We start from the raw sequence: 19,047 nt of genomic DNA on the forward strand, positions 1-19,047 counted from the left end.
TGTTTTATTTTGCCTATTTAGTGTTTCTTCAGATTTAAATGTGTAATACCGGTGGTTTATTAACTGTTTATTATCTGTGAAAGTGCACAAATGTGGGAAAATGAAACAAAGCCGTTGGACGTAACTTTTCGGGATCCTCCAAAAAGTCCACTGAACAAATCTCAGTAAATGACCACCACTTTACTGAGATTATATTACATCCCATATCATCTCATCTCATTTCATTTAATTTCAACCCAGTTGATTAATGTCTCAAATTAATCATCTTCATTTCATTTGATTTCACTTCATATTATCATTTTTCATAAAAATAAGAATATAAATTAAAATAAGACATGACTTAAAGATCTTAGTTACCAGGTCATAAAATCCTTTAAAAAAAGTGTATTATCTGTGGTTGCTGTCGTTCATGCTGTGTATTGATTTTACCCGCAAAAATTAAATATATCAAAATAAAGGAAAATATTTAATTTCGTCACTTGTAATTTCTTCACTAGGAGCACCTCAATGTCCACCCAGTCTAAAACAATGCCGACATTAGATTTAAAGGTTTACATAAAAATAGTTGCTGCTGTGTTCTCTGTAAGTTAAAATTTTATTTATTTTTCGTCATCTTCATAAATGTAATGTAAATAAAACTGTATACTAAAGTTATTAGTTGAAATGGGTCTGAGTAATAAACGAAAATAGCACAAGCCATTTTTCTAATATTTGAATCGTGTTATAGCTCGTAATTATCGTATATAAAATATTAAATATTTTCGTGAATAGAACGGTTTGGAATACAATTTCTGTAAACTGGTATTCCGTCTAAATTTGTACAAAAATAAGGCAATGATGCTGTAAATCGTCCCTAATGAATAGGTACCTATATGAATTATTTTATTTTACTTTGGGCATTTCCATTTCATATAGTTCATAGGCTCTTTCTTTCCTGACATTTTTAACAATGAGGGGTGTGATCTCTTTTCGGACTTTGATGATTTCAGTGGGTCTAAGTCCTGTTAAATATACAAAGCTAACAAACAGAACAACATTAATGAGACAAATACAAAATAAAAAGATTATGTCACCTCGATATAATACTTAAATGTATCATTCATCTTAAGCCTATAGATACCCCACTGCTTGCTTGCAGTGCTGTATGGGCGGAGAGCTATTCTCCAAGATTTGCGTCAATGATTGCCTGTATCCAGTGGATTCTCACAACCTTCATCTGGTCTTCAGTTCAGACTGTAGAAGGATTATCAACTACCATTGCATAGTACAATGCTATTTGCATAGATCCAGTGCGCATTATCCACTAAAGCCCTTTGGCCCCAGTGGCCATGTGTTCTACAAAACATGTAAACAAAGTTATCAATTATAAATTTGGACCAGAAGCAGCTTACATCCAAAGGGGTGTTTTTTATTGCTGTCATAAAAAACAAACTTGATACATGGTATTGCCGTCGTTCATATACATGAGTATTTGGAGAAGCATGATTATTGTTATTATGATTATTATAATGATTATTAATCTACATGATTATTGCCTAGTGTGCAACTTGTTGCTTGATTCCATTGAAATAAAACATGTACATTGTAAACAAAATCATATTATGTGAACTTGTATTTAAAATTGTTATCATTACAAATAATTATGAGAACATAATGAGGATTTAAAGTAAACATAAACATGATGACTACTTGCCTTGTGATTTAAATATATTTACATAACATAGTTATGACAATTGATTAGAAGATTGTACAGAACAAATTGAAATTCCCCTTTATGTATTTATCTTTTAATTAATATTGCTTTGGACATTGTATCTTTTAACATGATAAGCAAAAATTTTGACCAGGTAATGGAAATATTTTCTGTTCTTTACTTGAGACCATAAATTGCTTTGGGTTTCTATGTACTGACAGACCCTAATGTCCATGGATGCTGATGAACATTTGAAATTTCAGATCTCATCAGCTACAGCATTCGTGATGGCTCTACTGCGCCTTCTCAATCCAGATTTATACTACTTAGAACTGATGGAGAACCGAAACTTAGGTAAGAGAGAAAATGTCTAAGATAAGTTGAATTAAACTTTGTTAGATTTACATACTGTGTTGTGTGTTCATAGCAACTATGTAAAGCAATATGCAAAGGTTGTTGATAGGCAATTCATTTTTCATGTTTTCAGCCATGCAGTGACCAGGTTTTAAGTAAACTAAATAAAAGCAGAAGAAATGGGGACAAAATCTCTAAAAATCTCTAAATATATAAAATATTAACTTCATATCGACTTTTATTAGAAATTTTCAGTCTCAACTACAGTTTCTCTTTTCATGCACCATTCCCCAATTGCACTTGCGAGATGTATCTGGCAATCAATCAGATTTAAGTGATGAGGCTGACGAGTTCACAGCAATCCTGGTGACTGAAGTCACTGGAATACGAAAAGGTTCTTTACTTTGAGTTCTCGAAGTCACAACTACATTTAAATAGCAGCTGTGCTTTTGCAGAAATAACAATCCCAGTTGCCAGTCCGAAAAATGTTTTATAATATATTATAATGAATCCTCTATTTCCAGCAATACACTACGTGATATCAGGCCTGATGATATTAACGAGCGGCATAGGGTTCCTGAACAGCTGCGTGGTCATGAACCGACCGTCGGCGCACAACAGCGGGCGGAACGTCACCACGTGGCTGCTGCTGGACTCCATGTTCGAGATCAGCCGCGTGGTGTACGTGTTCGTGTGCGAGGTGGTGCTGCGGGGCCGCGGGCCCGTGCAGACCTACGAGCTGCTCATCAGCGCCGCGCAGTACCGTGAGTCCACCTCTACCCTACAGAAGACCAACGTGCTGAGGGTCATCAATTTTGAAAATATTCACATTCTAATGAATTTAAATGATATATTTTAGCTGTATGTCGACATACGGCAGTGCCGCGCCATCACTGCCCGCCGGCATGTTTTTTTTTTATTGTTTGGATCGGTGGATGAGCTCACCCACCCAGTGTTAAGTGGTTACTTGAGCCCATAGACATCTACCAAGTAAATGCGCCACCCAGCTTGAGATATAAGTTCTAAGGTCTCAAAGAATAGTTACAATGAATGCCCCATCCTTCAAACCGAAACTCATTATTGCTTCACGGCAGAAATAGGCAGGGTGGTGGTACCCACTCGCGCGGACTCACAAGGGGTCCTACCACCAGTAATTACGCAAATTATAATTTTGCGGGTTTCATTTTTATTACACGATGTTATTCCTTCACCGTGGAAGTCAGTCGTGAACATTTGTTGAGTACGTATCTCATTAGAAAAATTGGTCCCGGCTGCGGGATTCGAACACCGGTGCATCGCTACACACGAATGTAGCGACGTCTTATCCTTTAGGCCACGACGACTTCAAGCTCGCGTTTCCGATCCGGCGGTAGATTCTGCTCTGCACGGCTCTAGCTAGGGTTCGTGTTAGCCACGTCCTCAGGTTTGAGCCCCGTGAGCTCACCTACTAGTTAAGGTTACGCTGATATAACCTCTCAAGTTTCTCAGCAGAGGTAGGGAAAAAAAGATGTTCAAGTCCCACAGGCTACTGACTTGATTGAGGCATGATTGACTTCCACGATGGAGCAATAACATTATGTAATAAAAATCAACCCGCAAAAATTATAATTACACAATTAGGTAGAGGTGGTAAAATGTCTTGTGAGTCCGCACGGGTAGGTACCACCACTCTAACTATTTCTGCCGTGAAGCAGTAATGCGTTTCGGTTTGAAGGATGGGGCAGCCGTTGTACTGTAAAAACTTTCTTGGAATTCATGTCTAAGGGTGACAGCTTTTTGTTGTTGATGTCTATGGTTTCCAGTAACCACTTGACACTAGGTGGGCTGTGAGTTCCTCTAATAAATAAACAGTTATCGTCATGTAATTTCATGATATTCTAATGTAATTTGAACAGCTACATACAATGTGTAAGAAAGTCACCCCCAAAACCACCATTTCGTTAATGTTTCAGTGTTGGACAGCTTCCTGTACTGCCAAATGATATTAAGGCATTAAGGGGGCCTCCACTCGCTGCCCCCGGCCCGCCCCGCGACCCCGCCACCCCCCGGAGACTGCGCCACCCTCCGGAGACCACTCCACCACACTTCGAGGAGTCCTGCAGTCATTCCTCTAATACAATAGTTCTATAAGAACTTTCATCAATGTTTTATAAATTTTATGAATTGATTTAATTTATTAGTCGATTGAATTTACTAGAAGTAAATTAAGATATATAAATTGAATACGTAATGTGAGCGTGTGTGAGGCAGCTACGAGATGTGCAGCGGAGAATAAGGTATTCGGTTCGCTTCAGTGTCCGGTTCTTATTACAACTATTATAAATATTAATTGTTCTGTAGTTCTAAGTAGTTCTATCGTATGTACTTAGAGGCTGTACAAGAGACACGATCGTACAGTAATATATATAAAATACTATAACACAATATAAACATATATATAATCTATATTTGTGTGCTAAAAATATACATATATAATTGTTGTTAGGGAAAACTACAAATATTTGTATTTACATATCATCACAATGTTTAATTTAGTAGATCAAAATGAATTCTTTTAAATCCAGTCCTTATTTAAAACTAAACATTCCGGAACGTTTTCTGCGATGAAGAGTTAAAGTAGCTTTCGTACCGCGGCCGCGAGCCGTACTACTACTACTACTACTACTACTTGTACTACTAGTACCACTACTACTACGTAAGTGTATGTATGTGTCAAATAACAAGGCGGGCGCGAGCTGGCAACGAACGTGCCAAGCCGTAGCGCGCACGTGTTGGAATCTCAAATAAACACGAAACAAAATCTTAAAATAATTTTAATCTTAAAATTAAGCCTCAAAATATTTAGTGAGGTAATAAAAAACTATCGAATTTTACAGTAACCGCGTTAAAAAGCTGTTAATTTATTCCAGTACATAAATAATGTTGTGGCCCATGGCCACGTGTACACTACTACTAATGCAGTGTAAGAGAGTTGTTCGGTTAACGACAACAGTATTCTGTGCCTACCCGGGTTCATCTTGCGTTCGTATAAATTGAAGTTTTTTGACGCGTTTCGTTCATTGTTTCTTTAAAAACGTTTCACGGCTTCATTTCTCGTATAAATCGTTCCAACGGTCACTTCAACATTCCCGACTCCTAAAGATACTGAAAACGATATCATCTGTGGTTGCTTAAGAAACAACTTTTATGAAAATCATCTTCTATGACTTTGTATGAAAACTAATATCGTCTTTTCGCATTAAAAGTGTACAATTTCCTAAAATATTCGAAATTGAGTTAATATTTATTAGTATTTTTTTCATAAATACTGTCAAAAGAGCATAGTTTAATTATAGTTTTTTTTTTTAGTTTACCTATGTTTTGACTACTATTAACAAAATTATATAACTTTATCTTACTTTAGAAGACAAATAATGTAACTAGTAAAAAAAAAATTTGCAAATATGATTAATATTAAAAACATCACAATGACATGTTAAACCTTTAAAACACTATCCTGTAAAATTAGTAAGTTTTGAAATTATACAGTTTTAATGCGGGAAGACGATATATTTCACAAATAGCTTTCTAACGTTACCGACGCGTTGTGTTAATTTGCATTTATAGACCGTAGGCCGCAGCCATTTCCTATACTAGTGTTAATGTAAATATTACTAAGCATTGAAGTATTCCGACGGTCGATCCGAACGGGTCTTGACGTTCGAAGAATCATAGAAAATGTAATTACACTAATAAACTGTTATCTAAAAACTACGACCATTGTACAATGTTACAAACCCTGAAGTTAATGTTATAATTTCGAAATTATTGAATATTTTAAAGGCTCTTCTGAAGTATAATAATAATCATTTAACTATGTAATTATAATCTCTTTATAAATATATTTATTATGAAATATATAATAATCAAAACAAAACAGTAGAAAATGTGAAGACAAAATTATAATTCTCATTTAGATTAGAGTTTGTAGTAGAAGTTGAACTACAGCGCCAACCGGTCGTCGCGGGAACTGTATATAGTATTACTAATGTTATAGCGTTGTACCTAATGTTTCAACTCTCGAATGTCTGATGTAGTTATAGAATGTGACTAGCGAGTTCCTAGGTTGTCTAATGTTTATTTGTATTCCTAACGATGTATACTAAAAATGTAGTATTTAGAATGAAGGTGAGTAATATTAAGGAATTGTTTCCAAAATTATTTTATTCGAATAATTAATTTTTTCTTTAATCACTGTGAGATCTCATATTTTGAAATGTTATGATAAAATAAATAAATAAATAAAACAAATTTATTTTATAATGAATCTTTTATTCTGTGAGTCATTTGTCCAAAAATAGAACGCACACGCCGTCGACCTCAACACTGAGCGCGGGACGGCGCACACTGCGCGTCTCGCACTGAGCACGCAATGTACGCGAACAACAAACTTGCAACACACAGGCCGAAACTATTCAACAACAATCACAAAACGACGGCCACTCTTTATATCACGCGAACAAGCTTATTATTGTTGTTATCTTAAATATAATCTTATACGCAATCTAAATTAATAATAATCGCAATAAACAAGTCTAGTGTTACAATAATACGCGAGTACTTTTGTTAACAGTAAATCTTATAAATAAATAAAAGAAAACATTCTTGCGTAGATGTATTCTAGAAAACGAAAAATTATATATCACGTGTCGGAAACTACGCGGCGCCAGCAGACGCGACTAATGACGTCACGGCAGTCTGCGTGCCGTGACGTCAGGGTCCTTGGTCATAAATTAACTAATTCCGGGTATTCTAATATAAAATATGTTACTTTTCTTTTATTTATGAAGATTAGACCGAAATGACAAAATAAAATTAAATTACAAAATGACGGTAGTCAATGTTCGATACATTAATATTTTATTTACCCTGTACATATTACACAGACGAAACAAAATCTGTTTCGGCCGGCCCGGGGCACACCCGGAGCGAAACGCACAACTAATTCGTTTTATTACTCAGTAAATAGACTTGCACCTTTCCGAAGTTTATAATCGGGAACACGTTTTGGAACTTCGGGTCGGTTCATTAATACTGTTTTTGAATCTAAAACGACTTTATTGATTCCCAAGGAACAGTCTATGTACGTGTCTACCACATACTGTTCGCTTGGGCATCGCCTTGGTCGGCGCCGATGTTGTGGTCGATGGCAACAATACATAAAATTAATATCGTCACTATTTAACATACGTCAATACATAACAGTTTCTAAGATCTTCTCACCGAAGCCATTTTGTTGAGTGTTGTGTGTTGTGTGTGTGTGTGTGTGTGTGTGTGTGTGTGTGTGTCTCTTTGTGTGCGTGTGTATGTGTGTGTGTGTGTGTATGTGTGTGTGTGTGTGGTGTGTGTTGTGTGTGTGTGTGTGTGTGTTTTTTTGTGTGCGTCTGTGAGTGTGTTTGTGGGTGGGTGTGGGTGGGTATGCGTGAGTGTTAGTGCGTGTGTGTAGGTCGGCGGGCTCCGTGGCGGACCCGCGGCGTTCTCCCAACGTTTGGTTCGCATCGCGTCCAGTATAATTAGAGCCGCAGCAGAATACAAAACTACATTTTATAATATTTATTTCAATCGTAAAAAAATATTTCGAACTTCTAAAATAATGTTTCCATTTGAATGGCACTAAAATACATTTGTTTTGATTATTATTATTATTACTTATTTTAAGATTCGTCAAGAATATTTTTAGATTTCGTATTAGATCCATTTTCTGTATGAAAATATTATTTTAATGGCACTTAAAGGCGAAATATAGTTTTTCAAGTATACGTATACTAAGAGAAACGAATTACAAAGAATTCTTAAAAATGTACAAATAAAATTAAATATAACCCTTTTTATCTAGGCCTAACGATGTGCGCCGCGCGGACACTACAGGGTGTGGTGCCTGGACAGCAGCGCGGTGCGGGTGTCGATGCAGAACGCGACTATAGCACGCCGTCCTGGGACCCAAGCCCAAACAATATCTTAAAGTGCTCATGTGATGATGAAAATACAAAATAATAATAACAGCACATCATCTCTACTTCGATAATTCATAGATATATTTGTACCAGATGTTGTACTTATTGCTTTACAAAATTAGTAAAGGCTTCGTCAAACAGAACGCGCACTTAAAGGTAATTTAGTCGACTGAATTCAGTCAAGTGTAATAGCATTCAGTAAGTTAGCCTACTAAATTCAGTAGCAAGGATGGTTTCTGACTGACTAAATCATATAGAAGCCTAATTAGAAACGCATTTAGGAAGGTGTAATCGCATTTAGTTACTTAATGGTTTCAGTCGTCCCATAGCTCTACGTGAGTAAGAACGGTTTAGTTTGTTTTCTACTTCCGAATAAAAAGTATAATTTATTTCAGTCACCTTTATTTAATGTGCGTTATAGCGCGCGTCAGAACGCTAAACTGACGATGCGTTATGACGCCGAGACGTGTTGTACTATGATAATATACTATCTAACAAAGCTCTAGCGCTATAAGTACGCAACGCTGTCGCGGCGTTAGGACGCTTTGACGTCAGACGTTGTAATTTTTAACAAATTTTATTTTTTAGAGTCCGACTGAATATTTATTAAAATAGTTGATAATGCCCGAAAAATTGATAGAATTAATTAAAAAATATCCGTGCATATACAACGTCGCATCTGAATCAAATCACTCGACATTTTAATACTTTAAAATTTTCAGACTGCTCGATAGCAGTTATAGCAGTTTCGATAAAGGCACGACGAAAAGAGCGCGCCGTTAAAACGCAGCGTTAGGTACGCGTTCTGTTTGACGAAGCCTTAAACTATCACCACACGTCCAAACCGACTAGCTACGTCTCCCGCCGAGCGCGCGGCGTGCACTGCCGCACTGTACATCTGTACATTACAATTAACTACACTAACGTTTAGACGAAGAGATACTACACTGAGATCGTACGAGTTAAGGAACCAGTTTCACTCGCCCAGTATTGCGACCGTGGACGCGCGAGTGAGTATGTACCACCGTCCTGACTATTTCTATCACAAAGCAATAATGCGATTCGGTTTGAAGGGAAACATTCAAGCTACTATCAATCCAAATAGTATTCTTTTTACTTCGAGAAACATTTTTTAATTTATCTCGACGTAAAAAAAATGGTACTGTCAAGTTCAATTTTTTCAACCATTTCAAGCCGAGAAGGAATTCGTCAAAAATCATTTTGACGGGTCCTTCTTGGCTCCTGCGATTGATTTTTTTATATTGGCCCTGCTCATAGTGCGGGGTACAGCCGTCTCCCCGCCCCCGCCCCGGGTGCGCTAGTCATTAACGTAGTCTTCACAGAGCGGTGCCTCCACGCACGTGAGACATCGCACGCCTCACGCATGAGGCCAAAGCTTCATCAACATTCAATTAACAGATGCCTTACATACAACTGTTATCGGTTTCAGTTAATTTAAATGCACGTTAATAATAAACAATCACTGCTGACAGGCCACTCACGGTGAGCAGTCGTGAGCACATTACAGGAACACTAAGGTCGCGCACGGGCCCGGCATGTCGCAATATCTCGGCGGTCGGTCCGCTGAAACGTTTGCGGAATACGTTTTCAAATAAGTTACGACTTTTGGGAGAGTGTGCGCCGGCGCGCTGAGACTATCATCTTTGGAGGGCCGGCGCCCGCACCGCTTCATTACGTAGATATGTATACTCCTTAATAGCTAATAACTCTAAACTATAATACAATGTATCTACATCGACCTCATGCAATAAAATACTCTGCCTCACTGCCGCCCGCGGACACCCCCCGTCGGACCCCCGGGGGGCGCGGGGGGGTGCGACCGAGCAACGCACAGACATTTTTGCTAGTCTTCTAATACTATGTCGATCACAGGTATCGCGTCAATAGAACAGCCATCTTAACCAGTGCGTGACGTCATAGGCTAGTAAACAACACAGTGACACTGGCTACGATGGCTTATCAAACAAACATTCCGAAACGAAACATAAAAACGTTAATTACTGTAATTATTTTTAAATGCATTAAAATTCTAACAAATTTAATATAATAAAACAAAAAAATCTATTTTGTCTATGAAATCAAAGTAATACAAGTTGTGTGTATGTGTGTGTATGGACAACGACAGAACCGTAGTTCCATCGCGCCGACGTTCCCGAATAATATTATTATGAATCTTCTCATAAAACGAAATATTGCTCACTTTAATTTCACATTTACCGCTCGTCGCGTCGCGCTAACCCGCCCCCGCCCCCGCCCCCCGCGCCGCCGCGTGCAGTAGGAACAATAATTGATATTATAATATTTGGCACTTCCGCTGTTAAAAGCACCTTATTATTAGCACAATAATTAATTTAGTCAACATCTGGCGAGCGTCGCGCGTCACCCACCGCACTCAGTTAACTTTAGTTAAATGCACTCCATTAGTTTAATGGCCCGTTAACTTGAGCGGTGCGGCGACCCCCTCACGGGTCACAATGCGGAGGCGGATAATTTTCATATACAGTTTGATTATAAATAAATTAAATCAACCAGCGCATTATAAATAAAATATAACTATTATTTCATAGAAATAAGGGTGCACTAGTGACGTCACTAGGGGGTACTCGGGCGACAAGTTAACGTGGAATACAACGTCAATCGTTTTGTCATTAAATTTCATTGTAGTGTCCACTGAACGAATGTTTCACAAAACATAGAGAGCGATTAGGTCGAAACATAAGTTGTAGAAGTTGAGTTGTTTCTAGAGTGCAGTAGTACATTGGTGAGAAATAGATTGAAAAATAGAAACCGCCTTCCACAATTTTTTACAACTTTATGGGTGGTGTTCTTACGTGTAGCTTCTGTTTGCGCACGTTTAAGAACAAGACCACGGACATTAGCTTCTAAATTATTGAACAGACAATGTTGGTCGCCGTTGCGGAAACCGGCTTGGAGCCATGGATGGCATTGGCGAGTGGTGGTGCTGCGAGTGGTGGTGCGAGCTAGAAGTTCTGCTGTCGCTTCCGCTTGAGCGTGACGGCGTCGAGGATGGGCTGTCGCTTGCGAGCGTAGCGCGCGCGCAGCAGCTCGATCTCCTGCTCCATCTGCGCGTCCAGCCGCGCCACGCGCTGCTCCAGCTCCGCCTCCGACAGCTGCCACAGCTGGAACGGCGTCGCTCTTATCACATCCTCTGGACTTACGTGTTCCCATTTTTTTTTATTGCCTGGATGGGTAGACGAGCTCGCAGCCCACCTGGTGTTGAGTGGTTACTGGAGCCCATAGACATTTACAACGTAAATGCGCCACCCACCTTGAGATATAAATTCTAAAGTCTCAAGTATAGTTACAACGGCTGCCCCGCCCTTCAAACCGAAACGCATTACTGCTTCACGGCAGAAACAGGCAGGGTGGTGGTACCCACCCGCGCGGACTCACAAGAGGTCCTACCACCAGTAAAAAATATCTAGTTTTATTCGATTTAGTAATTTTGGTATTTGGTACTAATCTCGGTTCAAACGTCCCCGTAACTAACTAGTACGGTACCGATCTACAGTGGATACAAGTTATTGTTGTACTGAGGGAGTTGATCTGACGGCGGAGGGGACGCTCTCCTCGCGACAACTTGCTCTCAACCAAGACACAATGTTTTTCTTTCTTTGTGCACGAGCCCACGGACCCATCTTTACCGCGCTAACTCGAGCCGGTGCTTTAGTGCGACGACAGCTCGAGTCCCGCGGGGCTCTGGTGCCCATTTACTGTTTACAATACTTGGACATGTATCTTATTTACTTATGCTGATAGCCTTGAGAGGCTATTTCAGCTTCGTCCTAAAATGTAGGTGAGCTCACAGGGCTCAAACCGGGTGTGTTGCTAGCACTGGCTTTAGCAAGAGCAGTGCTTCGTAGAATCTACCATCGGTTCGGTAATGCGACCCACTGAGAAGATCTGGCGAGAAACTCAGCGGGCTGTGTCTATGGGTTAATTCGGTCTATGGGTTAAAGCAAGGGGTTCGACCAGAATGGTGACCGGTGCTTGTGCTACCTAAAAGCACCGTTAATGGCTCGCACAATGTTTGCTAATTTAGCACTACACAACATGGTTGCTGTACGGTGGGAGTCGTTCATAAACATCCGTCGGGTACATATTTCATTAGAAAACTTGACTTCGGTCGACTGGTGCTGTGGGCCAGAATACAGATAAATGACAGAATCGTTCAGAAAAATGTTATGTGGAAGTCGGGGTTGTACTGGCCGGCAGGGGGAGGGGGAGGGGGAGGGGGAGGGGGAGTGGGAGGGGGCAGAGGTCGCGCACTTACGCGATGCTAGAGGGGCAGCGGCAGTATAGCGACGAGGTGGAGTTGACTTACGAATTCGAAGTTCCCCTCCTCCATCAGCGCGCGCTGGATGTCCGCCGCGCCCACTTCGCTGGCCTCACTCTCGCCACTTTAACGATAAACATGTTAGGTTACACTTCAGCCGCACCGGCTGCTCACGGCTTCTAATTATTTCTATACGTAATTTTGATAATTGTAAATAAACATGCTTTAACACAAAAACGGACTTCAAATAGAAAAAGAAAAACATATTCCAAAACAAATTAATAAATAATCATCGAAATCGGTTGACGTGATATTGAGTTATTCATCTTTTTGTCGCGCACGTACTTAATGCAAATTTAAGACTTATATGGTTTTCTCATGGATACCATTGTCAGAACTGAACTAAGCGTCAGCTTTCTAATAAAAAAAGAATCATCAAAAGCGATTCACTCAGTCAAAAGTTATGAAGTAACAAACATAATAAAAAAAACATAGTCGAATTGAGAACTTCCTCCTTTTATAAAGTCGTTTATTAAATTAATTTAATCATATTTTCTTAAATCACCAAAGCTTTTTTACAGCATTTGATTTTACTCACTATGCTTCCTGTCCCAATTATATCAACATCTAATTGTAGAAACAAACAAGCAAACAAACAGACCGAAAAAATTCTAAGGTTCGTCAATTTATATTTAATGTACTGACTTATTGAATTCTGTGGTATTCTTATTTGTATGTATTGATAATTTTATCATAAAAAAACCTTTTTATATTTTCAAATGACCTGGATCCTAATCCTTTAAGCCCAATCTTTTTTTATAATTACACATTATTTTATTATAACAGACCACATCTATATACACGTACATATTATTATGTTTTATCTAAAGTAAAATAGAGCAAAATGAAATTATGTAAATTTATCTGAGGTTCAATTTATAAAACTAAGTACATTGAGATAATATAAATAAATAAATATTTATAATAATATAATAATATATATATAATAACAATAAAATATAAATAATATAATAATAATAATAAAAATATTTATAATAAGATAATGTCTCCTTGACATGATTGACCGAGACTTCAGTAGGTTCAGTTGGGCGCGCACCGACCTCGTTCGTTAGCCCCCCGGTGCACCACGGAGCACTAAGGAGGGGCTAGGGGGGCACGTGGGGGGCCAGGGGGCGGCGCGAGTCTCACCCTATGCTGTGCTGAGGAAGATGTCGCAGCGGTCCGGTGAGGGTCCCGTTGGTGGGGGCCCCGATGTTCAAGTGGTTCATCTCCTTCTTGTCGAAGTGCTCCAAGAACAGCGGCCGGTACTTCGGCTTGTTGGTGTCCATGGGGTCGGTGTCGTGCCCTGGCGACATACAACTACCCTCCGTTAGCGAGCCGGCTGCTGTCCGCTCCACCACCACTCACTGCTGCAGAGAGACATGTCATGTTGCTCAGGAAGCAGTGGAGGGGTCAGTGGCCACAAGGATGGTCGGCGCGGTAAGGAACTGCAGTACGGTATTCCTATAAACCTCAAGAAGAGGAATTGTACAGCTTCTGTAACGTCACCGGCTGTCCCTTTGGTGGTGGGTGGTACTGTCGTCGGAGAGAGCTTTATATGGAAATCAATTCGAGTTATGACTACTTCAGAGTGAAGCTAATTTAATGTTTTTGAATTTTCCACATGTAGCACATGTGGGTACGGTGCAAACTCACGTTTCATGGTGGCGAGGTCCGGTTCTGGTTCGTTGATGACCATGGTCCCCAGGTCCGCGCTGAGGTCGGCCAGCTGATCGGGCACCAGCGTCCCGTCGGAACGCTGCTTCATGGTGGCCTCGGAGTAATCGGGGCCCTGCTGGGTCACAGCACGCGGCTTACACTCACACAACAAATTCATTGACAACTCTACCTAGCGCTCGCTAGTGCCAAAAAATTGCTCCAAATTTTCATATTTTATTATAAAAACGACAAAAGTATTGTTTATTCCAAAATTATCTATATCTAAGATCATACGAACATCGTTGAATCTTTGTTTTAGCAAACCTAATGAGCCCCAGCTTAACGAGTCAACTAGCAGGCGCGAGGTCACAGGCGGCACGTGCGATAGGACTGGGGCGCTGACCCAGTTTGGAGGGCCGACCCGGGCTGGGGGGCCGACCCAGGATGGGGGGCCAACCCGGGCTGGGTGCCGGGCGTGTCATGCGCGGGAGGGTTGGATTAGGGGGGCCGTTACGTTCATACCCCGGCAAAGGCCCTGGCGTTGTTGGAGGCCTGGTGGGAGCTCCTGTACAGCTGCGTCTCCCGCAGCTCCCGGGCCTCCGCTATCATGGTGCTCAGTATGCTGGGCTGCTTCGCGTTACCTACGACAATTGTTACTGTTACTGACGCGCTGAGGAAGCTTCCCAACTTCACACAAGTATTTGGATGGTTAATATGTATAATGTTTAAAAGTATGTAACATATTTGTGTTCCAGTTCCCACTGTACGGGGGATCTCCGCTCGGGGACAATGACCACGTGAGGATTGTCTCTGATTATATATTTATGAGCGTACCCCCTGCAGCACGTGTACGGAATTGTCCCAGAGGAATTCCCACTCATTGTATTAGTCCCAAATAGTGACCGTAGGGCGCCCGCCCGGCGCGACACAAGGGACACTATACTTACCTATAAACTCATGAGCCAATAGAAACTCTGCTGTGGCTCTGTCTTCAGGATTCTTGATGAGGCACTGACTAACGAAGTCTATGAACTCTGACGACCACTGGTCCGGCTCCCTGCAACCAAACGTTCAGAATGAAGCCAGCTCGTGTGGAGCTAGTGGAGTGGCAGGCTCGGCGCGGACTGCGTACCTGAAGGAAGGCGGCGGCTTGGTGGGTATCATGAAGATGGCCCTCATGGGATGTATGTCTCCGTAGGGCGGCTTGCCCTCCGCCATCTCCAGAGCGGTGATGCCCAGGGACCAGATGTCGGCCACGCAGTCGTACCCGATCTCCTGGATGACCTCGGGCGCCATCCAAAACGGGGTGCCGATGACCGTGTTGCGCTTCGCCATCGTGTCCTGAGGATGGGGAGGTCGTGTACATGTCCATCATATTATACTAAGGGTTGCATTACATCGTACTGTACGTTCGGGGGTCAGTAAGAGTCCAAAGTTGAAAGATCTCGAGGAACTCACGGTCAGTTGCCCGGCGACCCCGAAGTCCGCCAGTTTGGCGTGTCCCTCGGTGTTCAAGAGGATGTTCCCGGCCTTGATGTCCCGGTGGATCTTCCTCCGCCGGTGCAGATACTCCAAGCCCTTGAGCGTGTCGCAGAGGATGGTCGCTATCTCGTCTTCCGACAGCGTCTTCTTGCGCAGCCGCATTATGTCCGACACCGAGCCCGCCCCGCAGTACTCCATCACGATCTGTAAGTTACAAAAGACAACATGTCAAACCAACGCAGATAACGTATCAGAATGTTCATTGCCAGAACGAAAAATATTGTATAAGAATGCATTTGTATTAATGGACATAGTTACCCAGGTTCGCAGCGACGGTCGAGAGCTTTGAGGTTTTATTTGCCAAAATATTGAAATTTCCGTTAACTGTTTATATTTCACACGCACAGAAAACAATACTAAGGAGGGATACTTAATCGGATATGTTTCCTCATCATCCGTGAGTAGTAGTCACAATATCTGATTAGTTCGCGTCAGACAAGTCGTCGGTAGCTGAAACCACCTAATGGAACAAGGTCTTAGAGAAGACAAACACCCCATTCCTTACCCACAGATCTGTATTTTTGAAGTAGCTCCCGTAATACTTGACGACGTAAGGACTGTCGCACTGCTGCATGATTGATATCTCCTTTATGATCTCCTGCAGGTCTGTATCCACAGGCACCTGCTTTATAGCAAGCACTTGACCGCTTTCTTTGTGTAACGCCTGCAATTTAAAAACGTAGAGTAAGGCACACTGTACTAAATAAGCGCGGTGCAAAAATTATTTCAATTGCACCATTATTCAGTAAATCTATTGTCGGGATGTCTGATTGGAGTGCTTGGGACGCATTGCCAAAAAATATGGTCATAGCCAGAAAAAACAAATCACCATCGTTAACACTGTTTTCTTTTTCCTACCTATGCTGATAGCCTTTTTTTTTATTGCTTAAATGGATGGACGAGCTCACAGCCCACCTGAGAGGCACCTTGAGAGGCTATTTCAGCGTAACCTTAACTAGTAGGAGAGCTCACGGGGCTCAAACCGGAGTGATGCTAACACTGACCCTAGCAAGAGCAGTGTTTGGCAGAATCTACAACCGGATCGGAAACGCGACCCACTGAGAAGATCCGGCGAAAAACTCAGTGGGCTGTGTCTATGAGTTAATTCGCTCGTCGAGCCCTTCGTCGCAATCGACGGGTTCCACGAGGACGGTGACCGGTAACATTGGTGACATCAGCTCGTTCTTAAATACTAAACTATGCACAACATAGAACACATGTGAAGTTCGCAGATTGTCTAAGCGGTAGATGAGTCCACGTGGGTTACGAGTACTTTATTACCGATAATCGGTGTAGGTAGCGGCTTCGCTTGCCCCTTGATTGCTAATGTCCCTGAGAGTCGGTGACCGCCTCACTGCGTAGTGGACCGTAAGTTCGTATTGCCTACGACGTAAACTTCGTACTAGCCTTGGACCTCTTGGGCATCTTAACCTTTTTACCCATTCTTCCGTGTATATACTCGTATAGTATAAGTAGTAGTAGTATCTAGTATATATATAAAAAAAAACATATTTTTAAAAGATGCAGAGTCGAGAATAACCTCATGTTACTGACATCAATAACGATGAACAACAGCGATCATGCCTTTACGACTAATAAGTTACAAATTAATTAAATCAATTATAAAGTATTAATACATTTACAAACTTGGTTAAATAAGTATTGAAAAGGGCACTGTTTACCTTGTAAACACTTCCGTAGGAACCTTCGCCTAGTTTGCATATTATATCAAATACCTCCTCTGGTTGCCGCGTCAAACTCTCCTCTGACAATTTCTTTAATTCACTGAAAAACAAAACAACTCAAATTTAAGTAAGAATTTGCTAACAGCTGCCCGAGCGCCTTCAAAGGAGACCTAACAACTCAAGAGCAGCTGTTTCTGAATCTAGTACCGGGTCGGAAAGGGGTGGCTTGCTCGAGTAGCCCCGAAGGCATTATGACTCAAGGGCAGCTGATTCGCGAGTACAGTTACCATCAGGTTGGAATTGCGACCCGCTGAGAATTCCGGCGAGAAACTCAGCAAGCTGATGTATGGGCTAGGCCTCGTCAAAACACATTGGTGTGCATGTCGTATACGGATTACAACTACTAAAGTGATTGATACGAAGCGACCGCGCTCCCCGGCTTGTAGAGCGGCACAGTCGGTATTCCAATGTAATTTAAGCTCCGATCTGATATCTCAAAATAGAGAAAAAAAAATCCTAGCGAAAAGGTAGGTAGGTCGGGCAGATAAGCTTACGGACTCAACCTGAGATAATTTGTTAACACTGGCCCTAGCAAGAGCAGTGCCATGCAGAATCTACCACTGGATGAGAATCCCACTGAGAAGATCCGGCCAAAACTCTGTGTCTATGGGAATGGATCGTAACATCTATGGGCTGACCGTCGAACACCAGGTGAGTCGTGAGGTCGCCGACCGAACGCAAGTTATTATTAAATAACTTAGTCATTTGAGCAAAAACATAATAATATGTGATACGTCGGAGTTACATTTTAGCCGCAGCCACGACTCTCGTATTTTCAGTAATTACACGTAAAACTTATAGAACGTAAAATTTTTAAATAAAAAGAATCTATTGGTAATAATCATTCAAAGCAACAAACTTTACAGCAACTTTATCGTAATATACGGTAATCAATAACGGGAGACAACGACCTTTTATCGCGACATTCAAACTCCGGCGTGTCCCAATTCGTATCATCTGAAGCCGCTTCTGATTTTAATTGATCGCTAACGTAAATTGTACGTGATTTTAAATGACGTATAACATAATTGAGAATGGCTGTTGCGAAGAAATTGAATTAGAGTTCCGGCTGGATGATGACAACTGCCTAATAGCTTATAGCTGACAAGGAGAGCGGTGGCAGGACTCATCCAGTTTCTATAGGCTCCTACTATTAGTTCCGATTCACCTAGTGGTTCGTGCACGCAATGGTCTTTGCATCTATGCCAATAAAAACGTGGTTTGGTAAGCCGTTATCTATGATTTTAGCGGTCGCACGAAATATTATGAACTTTACGCTCAAAGTAAACTAGCTATCGCAACCCGACTGCCAATTCTTTATTCATTTATAAATAAATAAAAGAAACTAATCAAAATGCGCAACTTGAGACAAATATTGTACGAAAAAGATTTCTCAGAACTCAAAGGTTCTGATTTACATAAAGACTCCTCAGAGAGATATTTGAACTCAATTCAGAATAATAAAATAAGTATTTAAATTGTGGTATGTTCAATTTTATGAATACTAAAACCAGAATAATAAATTAAGTAATATTCGCTTTTCGTAATTACATTTCTTTAAAAGTCTTTTTTGATCTTATAAAGAACAAAACAAAAAAAAAATTGCTTAGATTGGTGGACATCTGGTGCTAACTGGTCACCGGAGCCCATAGACGTTAACAGCATAAATGCCGCCACCCACGT

General features: G+C 41.0%; 2 protein-coding genes across 5 annotated transcripts in view; one reads left to right on the plus strand and one right to left on the minus strand.

Annotated features, from left to right (window-relative positions):
- The first annotated feature begins 389 nt into the window (after positions 1-389).
- LOC114241215 (uncharacterized) lies at positions 390-5,834 on the plus strand. Its single transcript, XM_028171999.2, has 4 exons — positions 390-582; positions 1,957-2,047; positions 2,572-2,811; positions 4,000-5,834. The coding sequence occupies exons 1-4, from the start codon at positions 508-510 to the stop codon at positions 4,041-4,043; spliced, it is 450 nt and encodes a 149-aa protein (XP_028027800.2). The 5' UTR covers positions 390-507; the 3' UTR covers positions 4,044-5,834.
- A 503-nt stretch (positions 5,835-6,337) lies between these two features.
- The window catches only part of hpo (serine/threonine-protein kinase hippo), a 31,389-nt gene continuing 18,679 nt past the window's right edge, over positions 6,338-19,047 (minus strand). For 2 of the 4 annotated variants that reach the window (XM_089727549.1, XM_028172006.2), the window contains exons 2-11: positions 17,302-17,404; positions 16,125-16,283; positions 15,536-15,763; positions 15,210-15,418; positions 15,025-15,134; positions 14,600-14,718; positions 14,075-14,210; positions 13,568-13,724; positions 12,356-12,482; positions 6,338-11,201 (exon numbers count right to left, since the gene is read on the minus strand). In XM_089727549.1, coding sequence (XP_089583675.1) covers positions 12,362-12,482; positions 13,568-13,724; positions 14,075-14,210; positions 14,600-14,718; positions 15,025-15,134; positions 15,210-15,418; positions 15,536-15,763; positions 16,125-16,283; positions 17,302-17,404 — 1,342 coding nt within the window. In that variant the 3' untranslated portion in view covers positions 6,338-11,201; positions 12,356-12,361. The remainder of the gene's footprint in view (positions 11,202-12,355; positions 12,483-13,567; positions 13,725-14,074; positions 14,211-14,599; positions 14,719-15,024; positions 15,135-15,209; positions 15,419-15,535; positions 15,764-16,124; positions 16,284-17,301; positions 17,405-19,047) is intronic. The other 2 variants (XM_028172005.2, XM_028172003.2) reach the window with 1 other exon arrangement.

The sequence above is a fragment of the Bombyx mandarina genome, chromosome 05 (genome assembly GCF_030267445.1).
Source record: "Bombyx mandarina strain Sakado chromosome 05, ASM3026744v2".
In the NCBI taxonomy this organism is placed as follows: domain Eukaryota; kingdom Metazoa; phylum Arthropoda; class Insecta; order Lepidoptera; family Bombycidae; genus Bombyx; species Bombyx mandarina.